Here is a 23,988-nt window from a genome sequence, read left to right on the forward strand (position 1 = left end):
AGTCTCTCCCTACCAAACACTTCACACCCTCCAATGACCTCACTCTCTTGCTTATATTCTAATTCCTCATCCTATTCCCGCATACCTCACTCACACACTAACCAAACTCACATAACAACCTTAATACCCCCAACTAACTAATTATCTCCTGCTGCCACCATACCATTACCTTTCCTATTCCTCCTAGCATAAACATAGGTCAAGGAGGCCTATCACTATTCTTCAATAAAATCATATTAGAAGAATTAATCCCAAAAACCTACAGTAAGATTCACCATTTAAAGTTAAAAATCCCATCGGAGAACTGTAATTAATCCTAACAGTTCTAAATAAGCCACTCGTGTTTAATGGTATATTTCTAAACAATTGTAAGTGACAATATAGAAAGCATTAGCATTTAAAAATTCAATGCATGAAAAAAAAATGTCAGCACTTCCCATGAATATAATAAAATTATATTCTTTTTTCTTATTGATAACAAGATCATTATCTTAATTGCTTATTATTTCAGAAATAAAATACTATTCACAACTAAAAACTTTGACATGTTTGCGGCTGATCCCGACATTTTGACATTGCCAAGAACAATACAAGTAGGAAAAAGTACAGAACTAGCCTGATATAACAAACCTCAGCATGTAGCTTTTCCAGAATAGTAAGAGCATGCTGGTGGTAAGATCTCTCAGCATCAACCTGGAAAATGAATATTTCTCAGATTTGATGTCAAAATAATTGCATTCAGATAAAGGTATAGAATCCCTGTCATCTAAGTAAAATGAGACCATAAACATTTTAGTTAAAATATTTATTGACATGCTGTGTAGGTACCCAACCACTTAAGCTAGTCCCAAGTGGCTGCAATTACAAAGTATTTATTTTATTTCGTTTACATCTCACATACAAATTAAGGCTTCACAGTATAAACGTATACAGCAACATGTATCTAAGTGTTGTAGAAATCCAAGCGTGTAAATAAATTTACAACTCAAAATAACATTGTGAATCAAGATATTGCCAGCCTGTAGATACATACCAGAGAGAATCAAGGAAAAATACCATGGTAAAAAGTGTATGGAATGTCATCTTTTGCTGCTGCTCCTCAACTGACGACATAGCTGCAGTTGCTTCTCGACCAAGAGCCATAATAGAAGAATTAAGCTCATCCAATCTTCCTTCTGCATTTTGAAGCTTAATTACACTCTCCTCAGATACAGAAGGGACCTTAGATTTTGACCCGCGCCTCAATACTTCAGCCACCTAATAATAAGCTATTCAGTATGAATTTTTAACAATTTGAATGTGGTGTGTGTAACCAATTACAAGATGATCAATTACCTGGGCTTCCACATCCTGACGCAGTTTATCATAACGGTGAGCCAAGTGACGAGCATCTTCCAAAGGAGCTCCATTTATTTGTGCCCGTAGTGGCTCACAAACCTACATATTTTTAAAGCCTGTGACACGATTACAAACACAAAAGGAAGTGGAGAAGTTGGAAGAAACTTATGATTTATATTAACAAAGAAGAATCACATGACATTCATTGTAGAGGAAACAAGTTTCAGGTAATCACACAAACTCACTTTTTAGAACAAAGGTAAAAGAACAATAATATATAGGTTAAATTCGCCTATGAGATAACACCAGAAAAATGCACAGGAAATCCTCTCAAAATTACCTTTGGTGGCAGCAACGTATCTAAGGATGTCAGGTTCAATTTTCTCCGCAGAATTGTTTAGAGAAGTTGACTTCTATACCTCTATTCTTCAAACCCAGTTTGACATTATTAAATTTATTAAGTAAAAAAATTAACTTGTGCCACAAAATGCTAAGAAATTTTTTTAACATTCTTTAAAAACACAAGGTGAATATATATAGACATCACTTTTATTTGTGTAGTTAAGATTAATTACACATCATTGTGTGTAAATAGGTGTGCAATTTGAGTGCGTCTCAATCATTACTCTATATAAATACCAAACAAAACAAGAATAAAGAAATGGATGTAAAATATATATCTTGATTTATATTCAGTTTCTGTATTGCAAGAGTATATTGCTGACTCTGGGAAAAGGAGCAGCCCTCTTGAATTTATACCATTCCTCCAGGGTTTCGATCTGAAAGATCAGCTCTCATTTTTCAATTATTTGAAATTAGGGTAATTGAGCATGAGAGTGCCTAAGTGTTTTTTCTACTAACTCTATTGGTCTCTTACAAAATCTCTACAGATTACTGTTCAAAGCCATAGTTAGCTTTACAGCCTCAACTTTTTCCTTAACCAAAAAAAACCATAAGACGTTGTTAAGTAGGAAAGGATTGTATTAGAATTAATTATAGCTTCAGAATGGACTGAAGAGATGCTATTTTACCCAAGCCCATGTTTGGTTTGTGTAGAAAAATGTGAATTAATAAGAATTAATTAGAGATTATTTTCTTATATTTTTTTAGAAACTTTCTAAGAATGGATTATATAGCTATTTCCTTCCCTGTATAGTGCTGCTTTTTCCCTAACTATTAGTCAACTATGTATTCTATAAATACCTACTTATATTCTCAGTTTTAATATCAATAAAGGTGGATTTATTTCCTAAATCAGGAAATTGATCACAGCTGTATCTAGGGATCAATTTGGTGTTAATACCAAATATTATGTATATCTTTTCTTTCTAGAAATAGGGGATTATAATTTTGTTTTTCCTAGAATTAGTTGATTGTATATTTATTTGTTTAGATTTATTTTTTCCTTCAAGACTGTATATATTCCCTCATTGGAGATAATAAAATAAGATAAATATTCAAAAACTCACATGGCATCAGAGCCGTAACTTTCCTAGGGTTTCAATATTTTTTTTTCCTTTCTTCTTCTCTTCTCTGTGTCCATTCCTGTCTAAAATGGCTGCTGAAAAAGACAGCTTCATCTCAGAGGTAACCTCCAAGAAGTCCTCATCAAATCAGTCCCTCTCTACTCCAGCTCTCTCTCACAGCAATGAATCTGTCTCTCTAATTACCAGCCACAAATTCAATGGACACAACTATCTCCAATGATCCCAATATGTGCTGATGTATATTGGTGGAAAAGGCAAGGAGGAATATCTCACTGGGGAAATTTCGGCTCCAAAGCAAGATGATCCTACGTTCAAAACTTGGAAATCTGACAATCATGTGATTAAATCATGGTTGATAAACTCAATGAATAATGATATAGGAGAAAATTTTCTCTTATATGCCACGGCAAAGGAATTATGGGATGCTGTCAAAGAGTCTTATTCAAGTTCTGAATATACCTCAGAACTCTTTGCTATCGAAGCTGCCTTGTATGATCTCCGCCAAGAGGATACCTCTGTCACTCTATACTTCAATACTCTCACACGCTATTGGCAGTAGCTGGATCTATTTAAAGAATATGAGTGGAAGTGTACTAATGATACTACCCTCTACCGTACCATTGTGGAGAAAAAGAGGACTTTCAAGTTTCTTCATGGCCTTAACAAAAATCTCGATCCAGTCCGAAGTCGAATCATGAGCACCAAGCCCCTTCCTAAGGTCAAAGAGGCATTCTCTGAAGTTCGTCTTGAAGAAAGTAGGAAAAAGGTTATGATAGGCTCTCCAACTCTACTTTCAGATCAGGAATCATCTGCCCTTGCTGCTCGATGACAGCCTCGTGGTGCAAATCCTGATAATCGTCAGAATAAGGGACGTCCTTGGTGTGACCATTGCTGAAAACCAGGACACTACTGAGAAACATGCTGGAAAATCCATGGAAAGCCTCCAAATTGGAAGCCCAAGTCATGGGGTGATCGTGAAAGTCAAGGGAATGTTACTGCCACTACTAGTTCTACTGCTGAAGGGAATAAAGATGCATCTGAATCCGCTCCATTTACGAAAGCTTAGCTTGAGGCCCTTCAAAAGATTCTAAGTCAGTCCTCCAATCTGCCAAATGCTACTCAGGGTACTGGAATGTTGGCCACGAGAGGTAATAAGTCAGTAGCTTATTTTGTCAATAAAAGAATTACTAAATCTTGGATTCTTGACTCTGGCGCATCAGATCACATGACCAGAGATGCATCAATTTTTTCTTGGATTCTTGACTCTGGCGCATCAGATCACATGACCAGAGATGCATCAATTTTTTCTGAGTTTCACACGAGTTCAGGAAAACATACAATGAAAATTGCTAATGGCACACTCTCTCAAGTTGAGGGTTCGGGTTCAGTCACAATAAATAAGGACCTAACTCTCACATCTGTACTTCATGTGCCTAAATTGGATTGTAATTTACTTTCTATTAGTAAATTTACTCGTGACCACCATTGTATGACTAAATTTTTCGCAAATCTGTGTGCATTTCAGGACTTGGATTCGAGAAAGAGGATTGGCAGTGCTGAGATGTGTTCTGGTTTCTATACTCTACATAATGAAATTCCATCCACTAGCACAGTCCAAAAGTTCAGTTTGTTTTCTTTGAATAATCAGTCTATTTCTTATTCTAATAAAAATAGTGATATTATGTTATGGCACTATAGTCTTGGTCATCCGAAATTTGTCAAAAGTGTTTCCTATTTTATTTATTAATAAAAATACAGACTCTTTTTGCTGTTAAATCTGTCAATTTGCAAAACACTCGCAATAGTTATTCTAGATTATCATGTAAACCATCCAAACCTTTTTCATTCATTCATAGTGATGTATGGGGACCTTAACGTGTAAACACTAACTGGAAAAAGATGGTTTATATCAATTATAGATGATCACACTAGATTAACTTGGGTATTTCTTATGAAAAATAAATCAAAAGTAAGTGAGATTTTTCAGCGCTTTCATTCTATGATTCAATCTTAGTTTCAAACTACGCTTCAAATTCTCAAAACTGACAATGCCAAAGAATTTTTTAATTCTGTTCTGGGTCCCTATAAGATACAACAGGTCATCATTCACTTAAGTTCTTGTGTTGACACTCCTCAGCAAAATGGAATTGCTGAACGCAAAAATCGACATCTTCTTGAAGTTGCTCGATCTCTCATGTTTGGGACTCACGTTCCCAATTTTTTCTGGGGTGATGCAGTTCTTACTGCTGCCTATCTCATCAATCGAATGCCATCTAAAGTTCTCAAATTTAAAACTCTGTGTCAAACTCTCTTGCAACTATTCCCTCATACAAGGTTCATTAGCTTTGTTGATCCTAAGATTTTTGGTTACACTGTTTTTGTCCACCTCTATTTGCAACATCGCAGTAAGTTAGATCCTAAATCTATCTAATGCATCTTTATTGGTTATTCATCTCATCAAAAGGGTTATAAGTGTTATTCTCCTACTACTATAAAAACCTATAACTCTATGGATGTCACCTTTTTCGAAAATCATGCTTATTACAAGTCTGAGATTCAGGGGAGATTGTAAGTGAATCTCATCTTTGGGATACTATTCCAGGTACCCATACTGACATTCTTCTAGGTACTTATACTTATACTCCACCTTCTATTCAATCTTCCAAACCACAACAAATGGATCCATCTCCTTCCCAAGTCATAGAAAATCAAGATCCATCAAGTCCTTCCCAAGTCATAGAAAATCAATCTGGAAATTCATCTAGGCCACCAATGAATGTTGATTCTCAACCAGATCCTAAAGAGCTGCATGTCTACCAAAGAAGAAAAAATTCTGAGAAAGAATTAGAAGACCGAACACATCTCGAGAACCACCATGAATCGGAACTGGAACCACATCCTCCAGAAATACATTCAGGTTTGCCTAGTTATGATAATGTTACTCATATAAATGATGATCCGCCTATTGCTTTGAGAAAGGGAGTTCGTGCTTGTACTAAACATCCCATAAGCAACTTTGTATCCTATAATATCTTATCTCCATCCTATCAGGCATTTGTCTCTGTTCTTGATAGTGTACAGATTCCTCATACAATCCAAGAGGCACTAACTGATCCTAGTTGCAAAAAGGTTGTGCAAGATGAGATCAATGCTTTGGTAAAGAATGGTAATTGGGAAATTACAAAATTACCAAATGGAAAGAGGCCCGTGGGATGCAAATGGGTATTCACCATTAAACATAAAGCAAATGGTAGCATTGAGAGGTTTAAAGCTGGCCTGGTTGCTAAGGATTTCACTCAGCCTTATGGGATAGATTATCAAGAGACGCGCCTGTGGCTAAACTCAACACCATCTATGTTCTATTCTCTCTTGCTGCAAACCGGGACTAGCCACTGCACCAACTAGATGTCAAGAATGCTTTCTTGAATGGTGATCTTGAAGAAGAAATCTATATGGATATTCCACCTGGCTTTTAGAATTCATCCAACCAAGACAAAGTATGTAGACTGAAAAAACCTCTATGTGGCCTTAAGCAATCTCCACAAGCATGGTTTGGAAAATTTACTAAATCCATCATTCAAAATGGTTATACTCAATGTCAAGCAGATCACACATTGTTTGTCAAACTCTCATCAAATAAAAGGATTGTTATCCTAATAGTTTATGTTGATGATATAATACTAACAGGCGCTTACAAGGAGGAACTGGAAATGTTGAAAAGTTTCTTATCAAAGGAATTTGAGATTAAAGATCTTGGGTATCTCAGATATTTTCTTGGCATGGAAATTGCACGATCAAGACATGACATTTTTGTTTCTCAACGTATGTTCTAGACTTACTCAAGGAAATAGGAATGCCTGGGTGTAAACCGGCCTCAACTCCAATGGATTCTAACAAGAAAATTGGCTCAGGGATAGATAAGACACCTGTGGACAGGGGGAGATATCAAAGGCTAGTTGGACACCTTATTTATTTATCTCACACTAGACCTGATATTGGTTTTCCTGTTAGTGTGATGAGTCAATACACGAGTAATCCAACTGAGGAACACATGGAAGCTATTACTAGAATTCTGTTATGCCCGCCTACCTACAATAGAGTTAGCAAACCAATAGAACAGTACAAAGAAACAGCAGAGAGAAGTTGTTGCTAAAACCAGTAGCAATTGTATCTTAATTCAGCAACCAAACAGTACAACTTTCCACATGTATTCGAGGGCTTGGGACCCTCCTATGCAGTAAGCAAATTCTAACTCATGCATGCCCCACTCACTGACCTCCCCACTACCTATATTGGCTCACTCTCTTTCTGTTACAGTAATGACCAAAAAGCCCCTGACCCAACCGAAAGACTACCTTACCCCTTGTGTGTTGACCTGGCTCTCCTAGCATAAGTGAGCCGTATGTCAGTCCTAACATTACCCCCCCCCCCCTATATCTCGAACCTTGTCCTCAAGGTTAAATGCTGGAAACTGGTGTCGAATGGAGTCAAACTTCTCCCATGTGGCTTCGAACATGGGCAGATCCTTCCATTTGATCAACACTTCAAGCTGTCTCCCTGCGCCGTCTGTGGTGTAGCGTACGTTGAGTAAGTCCTCCGGTTCCACAATCAATTCCTAGTCAGCATTGATGGTGGGAGGCAAGGTGGGAGATGAGTGTGCTGTGCCAACAGCCGCTCTGAGCTGTGATACATGGAAAACGGGGTGGATGGCAGAAGATGCGGGCAAATCAAGGCGATAGGCAACGGGGCCGATCCTAGACAGCACCTTAAATGGCCCATAAAAGCGTGCTGCCAGTTTTTCGTTCTTCCGAATCGCTAAGGATTTCTGTCTGTATGGGCGCAGCTTGACGAACACTGAGTCCCCTTCCTGAAACTCCACTGGTCGCCGAGATAAATCAGCTGCTGCCTTCATCCGCTGCTGTGCCCTCAACAAATGCATCTTCAAATCATCTAAAAAAGTGTCTCTGTCTTCCAGCAACTATTCGACTGCCACAACGGTAGTGGTGCCATTCTCATAGCGAAGCAAAGAAGGTGGATCACGACCATACAAAACCTTGAACGGGGTGCACCCCAAGGCTGAATGGAATGTAGTATTGTACCAATATTCAGCCCAAGACAGCCATTTCGCCCATACGCGAGGCTTCTCCGAAGCAAAACAGCGTAGATAAGTTTCAAGGCACCTGTTAACCACCTCCGTTTGGCCATCGGTCTGGGGGTGGTAGGCCGTGCTCCGCTTAAGTTCCGTACCCTGCAACCGAAACAACTCAGTCCAGAAATTGCTCAGAAAAATCTGGTCCCTGTCAGAAACTATAGAGCGGGGTATGCCATGTAACTTGACCACATAATCAACAAACTTTTCCGCAACGGTCCGAGCATTGAAAGGATGTTTGAGGCCAATAAAGTGGCTGTATTTACTCAGCCAATCCACTACCACTAAAATCGAGTCCACCCCTTCGGATTTGGGTAATCCTTCAATAAAATCCATCGAGACATCCTCCCAAACGCGCTCTGGCAGCAGCAGTGGCTGCAGCAACCCCGCCGGCGACATGGCCATACTCTTGTTCCTTTGGCAAACGTCACAGTGCCGCACAAACTCGACCACTGCCTTTTTCATACCCGGCCAATACACATCGCGTCGTAGTCGTTGGTAAGTCCGAGACTCCCCGGAATGTCCCCCAACCGGAGAACAATGGCAATCACGCAAGAAGTCCGGCAGCAATGTCGATGTCGCTGTGAGGACCAATCTGCCCTTATAAAGGAGACGACCATGCTCCCTAGTAAAACCCGGGACCCCCTTTCCTTGGGCAAGGTTAGCTAGCACCCCACTAAACGATTTGTCTTGCTGCACCTCCTGAGCCACCACGTCCCAATCCAGCCAAGTAGTAGAGGATAAAGTGGCACACTCCACCTAGGGTAACCGAGAAAGCGCATCAGCGGCACTATTGCCCACTCCTGGCCGAAAATGTATCTCAAAGTCATAGCCTAGAATTTTCACCAGCCACTTTTGGTGTTCCTGTGACACAAGGCGTTGCTCTAGCAAATACTTCAAGCTTTTTTGGTCCGTTCGCACTATAAATTTGCGACCCAACAAATACGGCCGCCACTTCAAAATGGCAAGGACAATTGCCATAAGCTCTTTCTCATAGATGGACTTCAATTGGGCACGGGGTTTAAGTGCCTGGCTGAAATAAGCGAGTGGACGTCCTTCTTGCATTAAGACCGCCCCAAGGCCATACCCCGAAGCATCCGTGTCCACCACGAATTGTTTGGTAAAGTCCGGCAAAGCCAACACGGGCACAGAAACTAAGGCTGTCTTGAGAGCCATAAACGCCTTTGATGCTTCCTTGGTCCACCCAAAGTGATCCGTGAGTGGTCGAGCAATGGCCCCATAACCAGCCACAAACTTCCGATAGTACCCCGTCAGTCCTAAGAACCCCCGCAACTCCTTGAGGGTGGTTGGTAGTGGCCAATCCACCATAGCCTGGATCTTTGAGGGGTCCACGGCCACGCCCTCCGCAGAGATGAGGTGACCCAAATACTCCAACTGGCCTTGGAAAAAACAGCATTTCTTTAGGTTCGCATACAACCTGTGCTGAACCAACGTCTGTAGGACCAAGGAAAGGTGCTCCATGTGGGAGTCGGTATCCGGGCTGTAAACTAATATGTCATCAAAGAAGACCAACACAAAACGCCGTAGAAATGGCTTGAAGACTTCGTTCATCAAGGACTGAAACGTGGCAGGGGCGTTTGTCAACCCAAACTGCATGACCACGAACTCGTAGTGACCCTCATGAGTTCGAAAAGCCGTCTTGTGAATGTCCTCCGGTCGTACTCGAATTTGATGATATCCCGAATGGAGATCCAACTTTGAGAAGACCTTGGCGCCATGGAGTTCATCCAACAACTCGTCGATAACGGGAATGGGAAACTTATCGACGATTGTCTCACGGTTGAGGGCACGGTAATCCACACAAAATCGCCAACTCTCGTCCTTCTTCTTAACCAACCAGCCGCCAGCATCTCCCCCATTAACCGCTCAATCTCATCCTTCTGAATCTGGGGGTACCGATATGGTCGCACACTAATCGGCAAGGTCACTGGCCGCAAGGGTATACAGTGATCATGACTCCGAGGCGGCGGCAATCTGGCTGGCATAGCAAAGACCGAAACAAATTTCTCAATGAGGGCCGCGGCTGGGCCGGTGGTCTCGGCCCCCGGTGAGGTAACCGTAGACGTCCCCAATTCCACCCAAACTCCTTGACGCTCCTGCTGTAAAATCTTTTGCATTGTCTCAAGGGATACTCGGGTTTTATGCAGCGAAGGATCGCCCCGAAGCGTATAGGCCTTACCCCCAACATTCAGCTTCATGATATGATCCTTCCAATGGTGGTATGTGCCGCCCAAAGTCTCAAGCCACTTGAATGCCCAGAATAACATCAGTGCTGCCCAACGGTAAGGGCAAAAAATCGTCAATGATCTCCAATTCTTGTAACAACAGCGGAACCGAGCGGCATACGCCTTTCCCATGCACGGCCTGCCCCGTACCCATCTGAACCCTATACGTTTCGGTGCTAGAAAGCGGCAACTGCAATGCCGAAACCAAGTCAGCGGTGATGAAGTTGTGCGTAGCCCCACTGTCAAGCAAAACCACCACTTCCCGGCCGTGAATACTACCCAGCAACTTCAGTCTTCGGCGAAGTTAACCCCACCACAGAGTTCAGGGAAACCTCGACAAGCTGTGCCTCCAAATCCGTCGATGGTGGGGTACCCGTAGGCAGACCCAGCAACTCCTCAATCGGGTCCTCAGCCGTGTCAACAGTGGCCTCATCTTGGACCAAAACAATCTGCAACTCCGGAAATTTACACTCATGCCCCCGATGCCACTTGCCCTCACACTTAAAACAAATACCACGAGCTTTCCGGTCCTGGAGCTCCGCCTCGGTCAGCCGTCGGTAAGCTGTTGAGGATGCAGGGGTTGAAGCCGCGGTGGGCGAAAGGGAAGCCGAGGAAGGAAAGGTGCCCCGAGGGCTCTCGATCTGCAAGGGGACCAAGGGTCGGGCCGGGTTATGGTGCGGCTTGGGTGGCCCACCACGATGAGCCCGAACCATGGTCTGATTGGCCTCTATCACTTCAGCCAATTCCATTAATTGGGCCAGGCCCGCAGGCTTGAGGATACGTAAAGGGCCCTGAATGTCTAGCTTCAAGCCCTTCAGAAAGGTGGAGACCAGCATGGAATCGTCGATCGTCCCCAGCGTCGAGGCAATGGCTTCGAACTGTCTCCAATAGTCTCGGACAGTGGAGGTCTGCCGGAGATTGAGCAACCGATCGTAAAGAGAACCCTCCGTCACGGGACGGAATCGTTTGACGAGTAAGGACTTCAGCTCCTCCCACGAAGCAATCGGCCGCCGTAGATTCTCCCAGCGAAACTAGTGCAGAGCGGTCCCCTCGAAACACATGATCGCAGCCTCCAATTGCTCCACCTCCGACAATCGTTGCAAGCCGAAATACCGTTCAGCCCGATAAGCCCACTCGTCCGGGTCAGCCCCCGAATACACAGGCAATTCAATTTTCCGAGCTCGGAATTCATGGCGATGGCCCCCGTCTCTCGCGCAGCCCGACGACCCTCCTTGGAGGGGTGAACCGGCCGAGGACTGCTCACCGGCCCCCAGGGGACGATCAGAGCCGAACCGACCCGTGGCCAACTCCGAGGCGATGAGAGCTTGGCCCTTAATAACCATTTCCAATTTCTCAGTGATCACCGCCAGCCCCTGAGCATGCGATGTCACCGTGTCCTGAAGAGCAGCTAAGTGAGCTTCAACGGAGTCAACTCTAGAATCCATCCGAGTGTGCGGCATCCACCAGGAATCGAAGGTCTCTGATACCAATTGTTATGCCCGCCTACCTGCAACAGAGTTAGCAAACCAATAGAACAGTACAAAGAGACAGCAGAGAGAAGTTGTTGCTAAAACCAGTAGCAATTGTATCTTAATTCAGCAACCAAACAGTACAACTTTCCACATGTATTCGAGGGCCTGGGACCCTCCTATGCAGTAAGCAAATTCTAACTCATGCATGCCCCACTCACTGACCTCCCCACTACCTATATTGGCTCACTCTCTTTCTGTTACAGTAATGACCAAAAAGCCCCTGACCCAATCAAAAGACTACCTTACCCCTTGTGTGTTGACCTGGCTCTCCTAGCATAAGTGAACCGTATGTCAGTCCTAACAAATTCTTAGATACCTTAAGATGACTCCAGGAAAAGGTCTTCTTTTCAGGAATGATAATAAAGAAATCAGAGTCTACACAGACGTAAACTGGGCAAGAGATGTAACAAATAGAAGGAGTACTTCAGGTTATTATTCTTATATTTGGGGTAATCTAGTAACATGGAGTAAGAAACAGCCAGTTGTGTCTAGAAGCTTAGTTGAAGCCAAATTTAGAGCTCTAGCTCTTAGCATTTGTGAAGGGATTTGGCTTAAAAAATTACTTGGTGAACTGGGAGTATTTACAAAACGTCTATACAAATGTTTTGTGACACTCAAGCTGCCATTAGTATTGCGAAAAATCATGTTCATCACGATAAGACTAAGCATATTGAGATAGACACTTCATTAGTGAGAAAATTGAGAACGCCATTGTTCAAACAATTTATACTCCATCAAGATTTCAAATAGCAGACATCCTCACCAAAGCTCTCCCAAGAACCAGTTTTGAAGAATTAATGTGCAAGGTTGGGATGTTTGATATACACAACCCAGCTTGAGGGGGATTGTGGATTTATTTCCTAAATTAGGAAATTGACCACACCTGTATATAGGGATCAATTTGGTGTTAATACCAAATATTATGTATATCTTTTCTTTCTAGAAATAGGGGATTATAATTTTATTTTTCCTAGAATTAACTAATCGTATATTTATTTGTTTAGATTTATTTTTTCCTTCTATATATTCCCTCATTGGAGATAATAAAATAAGATAAATATTCAAAAACTCACAATAAAGAATATATTTTTTCCTCCAAACTTATATGGTATCTGAGCTTAGGTGATTTACCGAAATCAGACCACCATGTCCAAAAATTTAGCCGACCAAACTCCACCTTCATCCCCTACCACAGCCGCACCTCCTACCATCCAAAACGCCCAAAATACTGATGATTTCAACACCAATGCTTCCATTCAAATCACTACTACTAGGTTAAATGGTAAGAACTACTTAGAATGGGCCCAATCTGTGAAATTAGCTACTGATGGTAGGAGAAAATTAGGTTATTTGACAGGGGAAGAGACTCAACCAAAAATTAGGTTATTTGACAGGGGAGGAGACTCAACCAAAGGAATCTGACACTACATTCCAGAGATGGAGATCAGAAAATTCTCTAATTACCACTTGGCTTCTTAACTCTATGGAGGAATCCATTAGGAAGTATCTTTTTATGTCTGCCAAAAAAATATGGGAAGCGGTGCGTGAGACGTATTTTGATGTGGAAAACCATTCCCAAGCTTTTGAGTTGAAGATACGATTGTGGAACTCCAAACAAGGCGACTCGGATGTCACAACGTTCTACAACAACATGCTGGCACTGTGGCAGGAACTCGACCTCTGTTACAATGATGAGTGGAAAATCCCAAAGATTTGGCTCGATTTAAGAAACGTGAGGAAACTAACAGAATTTATATGTTCTTAGCAGGCATTAATACAGGGTTGGATGATGTGAAAAGTCGGATCATAGGGCGGCGTCCACTTCCATCAATTCATGAAGTATTTATTGAGGTGCGGCAGGAAGGACGCAAACGAGTGATGGGAGGAGCTATCTCTCAATTTTCAGAACACGAGGGATCGGCTCTAGTCACAAAAGGCCAAGATTTTGAAACTAACAAAAGGAAGAAACCTTGGTGTGATCATTGCAAACGCCACTAGCACACGAAGGAGACATGCTGGAAAATCCATGGTAAACCACCAAATTGGCAGTCAGGCTGGAAATGGAGGCAGGAAAGCAACAAGGCATTGAACACCAGTTCTGAAACCTCTGCAGAGCCCAATTCTAACTCCAGGAATCCCAGTCAATCTCCATCCACCACAGAGCAAATAAAGCATCTCTTAAAACTCTTTAATTCTCCACAACGTTTAGGTTCTCCTTCATGTTCCTATGCCAATCAAAGTAGTTTGTCGTTCTTTTCATCTAATACTTTGGAACCTTGGGTAACAGACTCTGGGGCTACAGATCACATGACTAGTTCTTCTCGTCTCTTTGATTCCTATAATCCATGTGCAGGAAATAAAAAAATCAAAGTGGCTGATGGTTCTTTTTCAGCCATTGCAGGGACGAGTGACATAAAAATCTCTTCATCCTTGATACTAAAGGATGTGTTACATGTCCTCAAGTTGTCTTGTAATTTATTGCCAATCAGTAAATTAACTCGTGATCAAAATTGTCATGCTGATTTTTATCCTTTTCACTGTGAATTTCAGGATCTGGCCTTGGGGAAGATGATTGGTAATGCTAGACTAAGTGGTGGGCTTCATTACTTTGATGATGGATCTCTTCAAAATTCAGCTTCTCAATGTTTTGGTGTTATTTCTGGTTCTAATAAGACATTATGTTATGGCATTTTCGTCTAGGACATTCTAGTTTTCATTATTTAAAACGCTTGTTTCCTAGTTTATTTTTCAATAAAGATCCATCCTTATTTCAATGTGAGATTTGTGTTTTAGCAAAAATATATCGTTCTACTTATTCTCCTCATTCTTATATACCATCAAAACCGTTTTCACTTGTTCATAGTGATATTTAGGGGACTTCAAAAATTTTAACTCCTACAAGAAAGAGGTGGTTTGTCACTTTTATTGATGATCATACACGAATGAGTTGGGTTTATCTTATGAAACAAAAATCTGAAGCTGAAGGAAACTTTAAGATGTTTTATAATATGATACAAACTCAATTTCACACAAAAATTAAAGTGTTATGTAGTGACAGTGGTAGGGAATATTTTACACACATTTTTTTGCTACTCACGGTATTTTTCAGCAAAGCTCTTGTGTAGGTACCCCTCAACAAAATGGTATTGCTGAACGGAAAAATCACCATCTTTTAGAGGTAGCTAAAGCATTGTTGTTTACACATAAAGTGCCCAAAATTTTCTGGGGTGATGCCATCCTAACAGCCACCTATCTCATCAATAGAGTGCCTTCCAAAACACTGAATTTTGAAAAACCTGTGACTATGTTCTTCAAAAAAATTCCACAGTTTTACCTATTAAAATTTTTGGATGTACTGTTTTCATTCATAACAAAGATTTAAATCAAGGAAAATTTGACCCAAGAGGGAAGAAGTGTGTTTTTTTTAGGGTACTCTCCCACACAAAAAGGATACAAGTGCTATGATCCCTTGACTAAAAAATATTTTGTGACATTTGATGCTCAGTTCTTTTAACAACAGTCATATTTTAAGTCTCACCTTCAGCGGGAGCACGGAGAGGAAGATTATGCTAGAGGGGAGGAAAAAATCTGGATTTTCACATTCAAAATTCTGGTGATTTATTTTATTTTTCTAAAGAATCTGTTCTTCCCTTTTCAGACTTTGTGGGAAACATAAATCCAAACTCTGATTCTGCTACTTTTTTTAACATCAAAATCTTTCTCAAGGTAATAATGAAAATCAGGTTGGAGAAAATGAATTAATAAAAAATATCGTTGTGCTTGAAATTGAAAAGGGGATGAATTCTCATGAAAATGTTTCAACAGAAGTTTTAAATAATGAAAACATGGCTCCAACATATATTAGTCCTGATAGAACCGAAAGTAACACTACAAAGTCTAGAGTATTGTCTGAAACACTTCAGCAAAGCCATGAAGAGACCCCAAGTACAGATCCAAAAAACTCAGGTTCTAACTCTATTCTTGAAAATCCTACTATGTATGATCTAGATATTCCTATTGCCCTTCGAAAAGGAACAAGGGAATGCACTAGGCATCCTTTGTATCCAATGTCCAATTTTGTTTCCTATAAAAATCTGTCTCCTTATTTTCATGCTTTCATTACTCAACTCAATAATGTGGAAATTCCAAAAAGTATTAGAGATGCTTTACAGGTTCCAGAATGGAAAGCTGTCCTAGAGGAGATGCAATCTATGGAAAGGAATCAGACGTGGGAAGTGATGGTGTTACCAAAGGAAAAGAAAACGGTGGGTTGCAAATGGGTCTTCACAGTAAAATTCAAGTTTGATGGAACTCTGGAATGGTACAAGGCGAGACTAGTTGCCAAGGGATTCACTCAAACATATGGTATTGACTATTCAAAGACATTTGCCCCAATATCAAAACTTAATACTATTCGAGTATTGCTCTCCATTGCTGTAAACTTGGAGTGCAATTGGATGTTAAGAATGTGTTCTTGAATGGCAACCTAGAAGAAGAGGCATACATGGATGCCCCTCCTAGTTTCGAGGAAAAGTTTGGATCCAAAGACTGCAAATTACATAAGTCTCTCTATGGGTTGAAGCAGTCATCACGTCCTTGGTTCGAAAGGTTCACAAAATCGGTAAAGAAGCAAGGGTACACTCAAGGGCAGACTGATCACACTTTGTTTTTTAGGAGTGGTGAAGGAAAAATTGTTATTCTCATTGTGTACATTGACGATATAATCCTAACCGGAGATGATGTAAAAGAGATGAACAGATTAAAGAAGTGCTTAGCAGATGAGTTTGAAATTAAAGACCTTGGGAGTCTTAAATATTTTTTGGGAATGGAAATTGCCCGGTCAAAGGAAGGAATAGCAGTTAGCCAGAGGAAGTACATTCTTGACCTACTCAAAGACACTGGGATGAGTGGGTGCAGACCTGTTGACACACCAGTTGATCCCAATGTGAAACTAGATTAGATAATGGTGAGGAAGGAGTTGATATAACCCGGTATCAAAAGTTGGTTGGGAGACTGATTTACTTATCCCATACTAGGCCTAACATTGCTTTTGCTGTAGGATTGGTGAGCCAATTTATGCATTCTCCCAAGAAGGTTCACATGGATGCAATTTACAAGATTCTCCGGTACCTCAAAGGATCACCGGTACAGGTCTTATATTCCGGAAGAGTAGTTGCTGAGCTATTGAAGCGTATACTGATGCAGATTGGGCTGGGCCTGTAACAGATAGGAGGCCAACTTCTGGTTATTGTTCTTATGTGTGGGGAAATTTGGTTACATGGCGAAGCAAGAAACAAAGTGTTGTTGCTCGGAGTAGTGTTGAGGTTGAATTCAGAGCAATAGCAAACGGACTATGTGAGGTGATTTGGCTACAGCGAATTATGGAGGAACTAAAACTACCTATTGAGCTTCCAATGAAACTTTATTGTAATAACAAGGCTGCCATCAGTATTGCTAATAATCTCGTCCAACATGATCGAACAAAGCATGTGGAGATTGATCGTTATTTGCTTGCCCTTTGTGCCAACGTCTTTACAGACTGGTGACAATTTTACGAAGGGATTGTTCAAACCAAGTTTTGAATCTTGTATTAGCAAGATGGGATTAATTGATATCTTCAATCCAACTTAAGGGGGAGTGTAGAAAAATGTGAATTAATTAGAATTATGGATTATCTTCTTATATTTTTTTAGAAACTTTCTAGGAATAGATTGTACAGCTATTTCCTTCCCTGTATAGTGCTGATTTTCCCTAGCTATTAGTCAACTATGTATTCTATAAATACCTGTATATTCTCAGTTTTAATATCAATAAAGAATATATTTTTTCCTCCAAACTTGTAGTTTGATATTTGAATATGAAAATAATGTAGCCAGCCTTGTACTTATGTATCAAATAACCAAAATGTTTTCTTATAACCCCCCTTCCCCCAAAAAAATTTCTATTAGATCCAATTAATAAATAAAGAATAATTGATTTGATGGTGCCTCCAGAATGAAAACAAAATAAAAATAGAAACAATAGCAAGGCTCTTGACGAGATACCCTTATCCCCCTTTATAAATGGACTAATTTATACGGATTATTGGCACCAAACATGGGATTAAATACTTTATTTGAACCCACCTCAAGTGTGGCATCCTTAAACTTACTAGTTCACCTTATAGAGTAAGTGTAACTATCATTTCTCTTCAATCTTCAGCCACAAAAATCATATATATAATGAGGCAAACTCAAACAAAATCCCAAACTAGCATAGAACAGTTGCAAGCTTATGACCCAGAACCTTTCAAACCTCTTTATTGCAAAGGAAAGGTAATCCCTCCTCGAGATTAAATCAAAATATTAGTCTTAAGAATATACCAACATTGTGGTTGTGGGCAGGCATAGCCTACTGATATAAACATACTTCCTCTAAATGTGGAGGGTCCTAAATTCAAAATCCCCACCAAATTAAGAGAGAGAGAAAGAGAGAGAGTCAGCATATATATATTTTTAAAATAAACTAGTAGTTTTTTGTATACAGGAGGACTAGAACCCCTCACACAAACACTTACAAACCCAACCACTAGAGCCAACCTCAAGTGGCTGAATCAGCAAATAAGCATAATGGTTCTCATTTTTGCCATGTTGTGTCAATAAAAATGGTAACATTCAATATGTTCATAAAGATCTAATTTTCGAGAATCTTATGTTGACAGTGATGTAATGCTTGAAAAAGGAGATGTTGAAGAAATTACCTGATCCCCAAGAACCTTAAGCAAAGATTCTCTCTCCTTTTCTATATAATTATGAGAGGTACCAAAGTAAGTAGAGGCTCTAGCAAGGGGAGAATGATTGAATTGATTTGCATCTCCATACTTGCAACAATCTTCAGCCAACTTTTTTACTGTATTATAAAATGTAAAATTTCATTTTAGTAACCTAGAGAAATGAATCAAATTGAACACCAAACTAAATCATTACCTATCTCCATTTGCTTTGAGCTGATGGATATGAATCCTTCAACTCCACGAACAATATTCCGCTGAAAATGCTGGATTGTAGAACTATTATCAGACTCCATAGACAATTACAAGAGCAAAGATGCGGTCAATTGACGATAAACTTAGCAGGAATAGAATATGTACCTTAGCTGCCCTTGTGGAGTTGTATAAATTTTGAAGTTGTTGGTTGTACATGAGTTCAGCTTCATCAACCAAAGCAGCATCATTACTTAAGGTTCCCAATCGTCTCAACACCGCCTGCAACATATAGATGTTTGTTATCTCTCATTTTTTAGTTTTGTGTTTTGATTGCCCTAAATTTTGATAATTACATGAATCAAGTATAATTGAGCGCAACAGATTAGAAAGTTATGTGCTGAAATTTAAATAACTGGAATTAAATTGCATGGGCATAAAGTGCCGCGAATTCAAAAGGACTGAAAAGAAAATTAAAATAAAAAGTACAACCAGTTTTAGAGTAACCGGAAAATAGAAACACATATGATAGTAAATTATTGATATATAGTGTGCCACATATGTAAATATCTAAAAGGTAAATCCTGAAAATAAAGTGTTAAGAGCTATAAATGAGACAACACTAAGCTAAACTGAATTATGATTGATTATTTTTTTATGAAAAGAAACTGAAATCGTATTAATAAGTGACAAAATAAAAGTCTGATTGAACAGGAAACTCCAATCTCTAGCTAAATCAGCAAATAACTGAGTTATCATTTTATTATTTTTCACAATTCAGCTTTAGGTGTATAGAGAATGTTGACAGATATCTATCAACGGATTAAATTTTAGCTAGTTTAATTACAGTAAAACAGTAAACTGGGATTTTAAACGGATTAGAGAATGACACAGGGATTTTAAATGCGGTTTGGTCCAAATGAAATAGCTTAGTTCACAATTATTGGTGTTATGAAAAAATTCTTCATATGTCCAATTGTCTGTCAAATAATGAAAGCTGGAGCCAATATTTATAGGGGGAGCAAATGAGATATTTTCTAAACTGGTTACTTTACTGTAGAGATAAATTAGTAAGTCGTTGATGCAAGCTAATGGGATCTCTCCACGAGTTGATGGAACATTGGTGGGTTATCCTCTTGTTAATAATAATAAGTATAAAGTTGTCAGGAACAGTTAGTGATAGCGAATTAAGAGGACCGGTTGATTAGACATGCTGCCACTGCATAAAACAAGGCTGCAGAACAAGAAGGGCAATCCTCTCATTGCGGGACAAGATAGCTGCTCACCATACCATGTACCAAAGTAAACTATTAGTATAAGTGTTGAAAGGAGTTGGCTGCCCTGACCCACCACATGTGATAGCATGTGCCATTATATACCCGTCTGGTCACATATCATACAACAGAGAACACGACCAATACAAATGGGATCTTGTCACTCAATATTTTTTAACTCTCTTTATCATTAAACTAAAGAGAACTTAGGGGGAATGACGAACAAAAGGGCCTTGTAAATGACAAGTGTTAATTAGAAGATGCGAGTTTAAGGAGATGGAACATTAGAGTTCAAGATTTTTTGGGGACAAGAACAAAGTTGATCGTACGCATTTGTACTGGTTTGATTGGTATGACCCAAAATGATCTAAAACTCCATTCTTTTTTTCACTCTACACAAACTAAAAAGTCGAAAGAAGAGCGGTTTGACTTATTTGTTTATTTCCCTTTGCACTGGTTCATAGGTGTTAGTCTTTTTAGAGAAACAACCCAAGCAAACACCTTTGTTTGAGATGTCCGTCCAATCAAAGTAAAACACTCAAAAATGGTCTCCCAAAGAATGAAGGTGAAACTATTAAAAATAAAAATAATAAAAAAGGGACCATAACAATCGTAACACCACACCCTTTTTATCTGGATAAATATTCTAGCAAAAGAGATAGTGTTTGAGAACATAGAAAATTGAAATCAGATCCTAAAGTTAAAGAACCCAATTAATGGTTTAATCACTAGAAACAGAACAAACAAACAGATTAAGCATTTTCTGCAAGCAACACTATCTGTATAATCTAAGAAAAGATAAAGCAAAATAATTGGGTCCTTCTCAGTTCTAAATATTCTTTCTAAACAACATTTCATTGCTCATTCCATTCTCACCAGCTTGAGCTCATTTACATGTAACAACAGACAGAATGGCTACACAAACCCAGAAGAGCAAAACCTCAAACTTAAAATTCTGAAATCAAAGCACTTCTATGGTAAAATTTAAGAAGCATACCCAAACTAATCAAAACAACAAACAAAAAGAGAGAGGGGGTTTAGAAATCACACCTGCTGTTGTCTTGCGACTTGCTCCCTGAGTTTGGTGGCCTGCTTTCGAATAGCATCCATGGCGGGACTAGATTTAAGAAGAAGAAGAAGAAGAAAGACCTAGAAATTGTTTGGGAGGTGAGAAACAAGAAAAATAAAAAAAGTGGCAATGGTTTTGGTATTTTGGCTGTTCAGTGTCTGAGTTTGGTAACAGAAACAGAATACGAATAATTGAATGGAGAAAGTTGCTAATAATTAAATACAAAAGTAAGGATATTTTATTGAGAATATATGTGAATAATTTATTACAATAAAGAGTGCAAAAAGCGTTACTGTACATAGTACAGGGAGGGAAGCATGAATGAAGCAAAGGCAAAAATTACAATTATGGTATTGGTAGGTAGTAGGGAGGTTCATAAAACCGCCCAAACCGCATAAACTGTCTACACCGCACTGTAATTTGTGGTTTAGAAACTTTTGCGGTGCAGTTGCGGTTTGTATTTTTGCCAAACCGTACGGTACGGTGTAGTTTGCGATTTTAAATTTTATAAATGTGGTTCAAACCACACCATACCGCATCATTATATATATTAACTTTTTTATATTATTTTTTTTAATTTTACTACATTTAAAGTTAATGCATAGATATTTATATAATATAATATAATATACACAATATCTAGAAAAAAAAATATAATGTTTCATAGGATGCACATATTCTACTTCAATCTAAAGACATTCTTCCTTGATTAAAATAATATTTACTTTTATATTACATTTTTTCTTTGTTATTAGTTTATTATATTTTTATTGTTTTACTTAAAGTTTATTAGCTTGTTGTACATTTAATTATTTTGTTAAACACTCTATGGTTATGAGATTTACTATGAATCTTTCTTAATTATAATATTTAATTGTTAAATTATTTGGCGATAGGTATAAACCGCCTACACTGCACCGCCCCACACCGCAATTTTGCGGTATAGTTTATATGGTTTGAGATATATGCGGTGCGGGTTCTGGTTTGAAAAATTATTCAAACGACATATGTGCGGTCCAAAAAATTAGAAAAAAACCGCACCACCCGTACCACGAACACCCCCAGTAAGGCAAAGAAAAGGAGAAAAAGACAACAAAGCTTTAGCTGACTTTCGCCAATTTCTAGTCTAAACTTGAGTCAACATTATTATTATATTATTCAATTTTTTAACAAATAGCAAAAAGTTCTTAAACGCACTCTTTCTTTCTTATTTCTTGTTTTTATTTTATTTACACTTCTACCATCGGATTATTTTTATTCAAACATGGAAATCTTCCTCAGAGCAACTCTAAACAAGTTAAGGCTATGGAAGATTTTTTTTTTTTAATGCACACAAATAAACAATATTTCATCCATTAATTTTCTATTCAATGTTGGCAATCCATCCTCAAAATATTTATGAAAAAAATACTCTACTATAAAGTAATACCACTTGCAGAGTCACAAGTCAGTACACTAGTGAATGTAAAATATTCTTTTCTAGTCTCCATGTTTTATTATGCAACATCACAGATACTTTGTAAACTCAAAAACCTCCTAGCAGAGCTTATATTAATAATAGAATTCCACCATGTCATTCCCTATGATCATTGGGCAAACAAAGCTGCCTAGAAGGAACCAAGACCCCAAGTTACACTCTCAGCGTCAATACACTTTCATATGCTCAGGGCATCACTTACTGTTGACTGCATTTTTGGCCAACGACGTGTAGACGTCAAAACGATAAAAAACATTCAAGAGAAATATACGACATAAACAATTTTTATAGTGGTTCAGCCCCAATGTGTTGGTAATAGCCTAGTCCACTTAGAGTTATGATTAGAGATCTACACTCAAGATCAGATGAACATGAGTCAACTGAGTTTCTTTAGTGCAGATGAAATGAATACAATATTTCTCTCCAGATACAAATATTCTCTCAGAAAAATAGAATCGAATCCTCTTTATGATGCCATGAGCCTTATATTTATAGGCTCAGGATCGCACAAATGAAGTCCCCCATAATCGGGATATTTTGTTATTCTCACTATATTTAATTAATAACAATATTCAAAATACAACAATACACTAATTTTGTGGGATCATCTGAGAGATTCCCGCGTAGGTATGACCAATTCTTGTTGAAGCCGTTACTGGGATCTTTTGCGTAGCCCTGTTCTGTTTAGTCGGTCCACATCACACCCAGGAGGAAAATTGAATGGCCAAAATACATCACTGGTCAGCCAAGACAAGTGACTGGTCGGCCAAACCCTTGGCTGGTCGGACAAGCACATGACTGGGCGGACAAGCACATGACTGGGCGGACAAGCGCATGACTAGGGAGACAAGCACATGGTCGGTTGGACAAGCACCTGACTGGTCAGACAAGCACATGATTGGGCGGACAAGCACAAGACTGGTCGGTCAAAAATCTTCACCGGTCTACCGGATCACTCCTAAGCCATATTACCCAGCCATTCCTTGCCATTTGTCACTTTTATTGCCACGTCATCGTTTTCAAATTTTGGGGATAACACTTACCATTTCGCCTAGTGGTTAAAATCTCTTAGCTAGTATACACTCACAACTAGCATCCACACAGGTACAACAACCTTACAGATAAAATGCTCAATTTGAAAACTCTCACAACTGGCATCTGTAAGGGAATCATGGTCTCTATCTTAGACTTTCTATGACAACATGTATATATATGCTTGTGTACAGGCATATAAAATTCAAGCATAAGGTGCATGTGTTGTAGACAAATAACTGCACTTACCTTTAATGTGTTAAAGAGCTTCCTGCTGAGACACCCTTTGTATTTCAAATTATACCAACCACATAGTTGTTACCAATGATTAATTTGATGTTTATGAAATTAAAAATGAGATTTGGGAGTTATTGAGTTGTTAGAATCGTTCAAGAAAATTGGAAAAACTGGAAATTGGCAGCC

General features: G+C 39.2%; 1 protein-coding gene across 3 annotated transcripts in view; it reads right to left on the reverse strand.

Annotated features, from left to right (window-relative positions):
* Positions 1-21,339, reverse strand: part of LOC133834851 (SH3 domain-containing protein 2-like) — a 40,402-nt gene extending 19,063 nt beyond the window's left edge. Inside the window, exons 1-7 of one of the 3 annotated variants that reach the window (XR_009893480.1) lie at positions 21,038-21,308; positions 18,882-18,995; positions 18,718-18,787; positions 18,492-18,640; positions 1,336-1,437; positions 1,057-1,257; positions 631-693 (exon numbers count right to left, since the gene is read on the reverse strand). Coding sequence is in view for 2 of the 3 variants with exons in the window: in XM_062264620.1 (XP_062120604.1) it covers positions 631-693; positions 1,057-1,257; positions 1,336-1,437; positions 18,492-18,640; positions 18,718-18,787; positions 18,882-18,995; positions 21,038-21,097 (759 nt within the window). In the remaining variant the exon portion in view is untranslated. Of the gene's footprint in view, positions 1-630; positions 694-1,056; positions 1,258-1,335; positions 1,438-18,491; positions 18,641-18,717; positions 18,788-18,881; positions 18,996-21,037 lie in introns of all 3 variants that reach the window. The other 2 variants (XM_062264620.1, XM_062264621.1) reach the window with 2 other exon arrangements.
* Positions 21,340-23,988: the final 2,649 nt, after the last annotated feature.

Source organism: Humulus lupulus, chromosome 5 (assembly GCF_963169125.1).
Source record: "Humulus lupulus chromosome 5, drHumLupu1.1, whole genome shotgun sequence".
Taxonomy (NCBI): domain Eukaryota; kingdom Viridiplantae; phylum Streptophyta; class Magnoliopsida; order Rosales; family Cannabaceae; genus Humulus; species Humulus lupulus.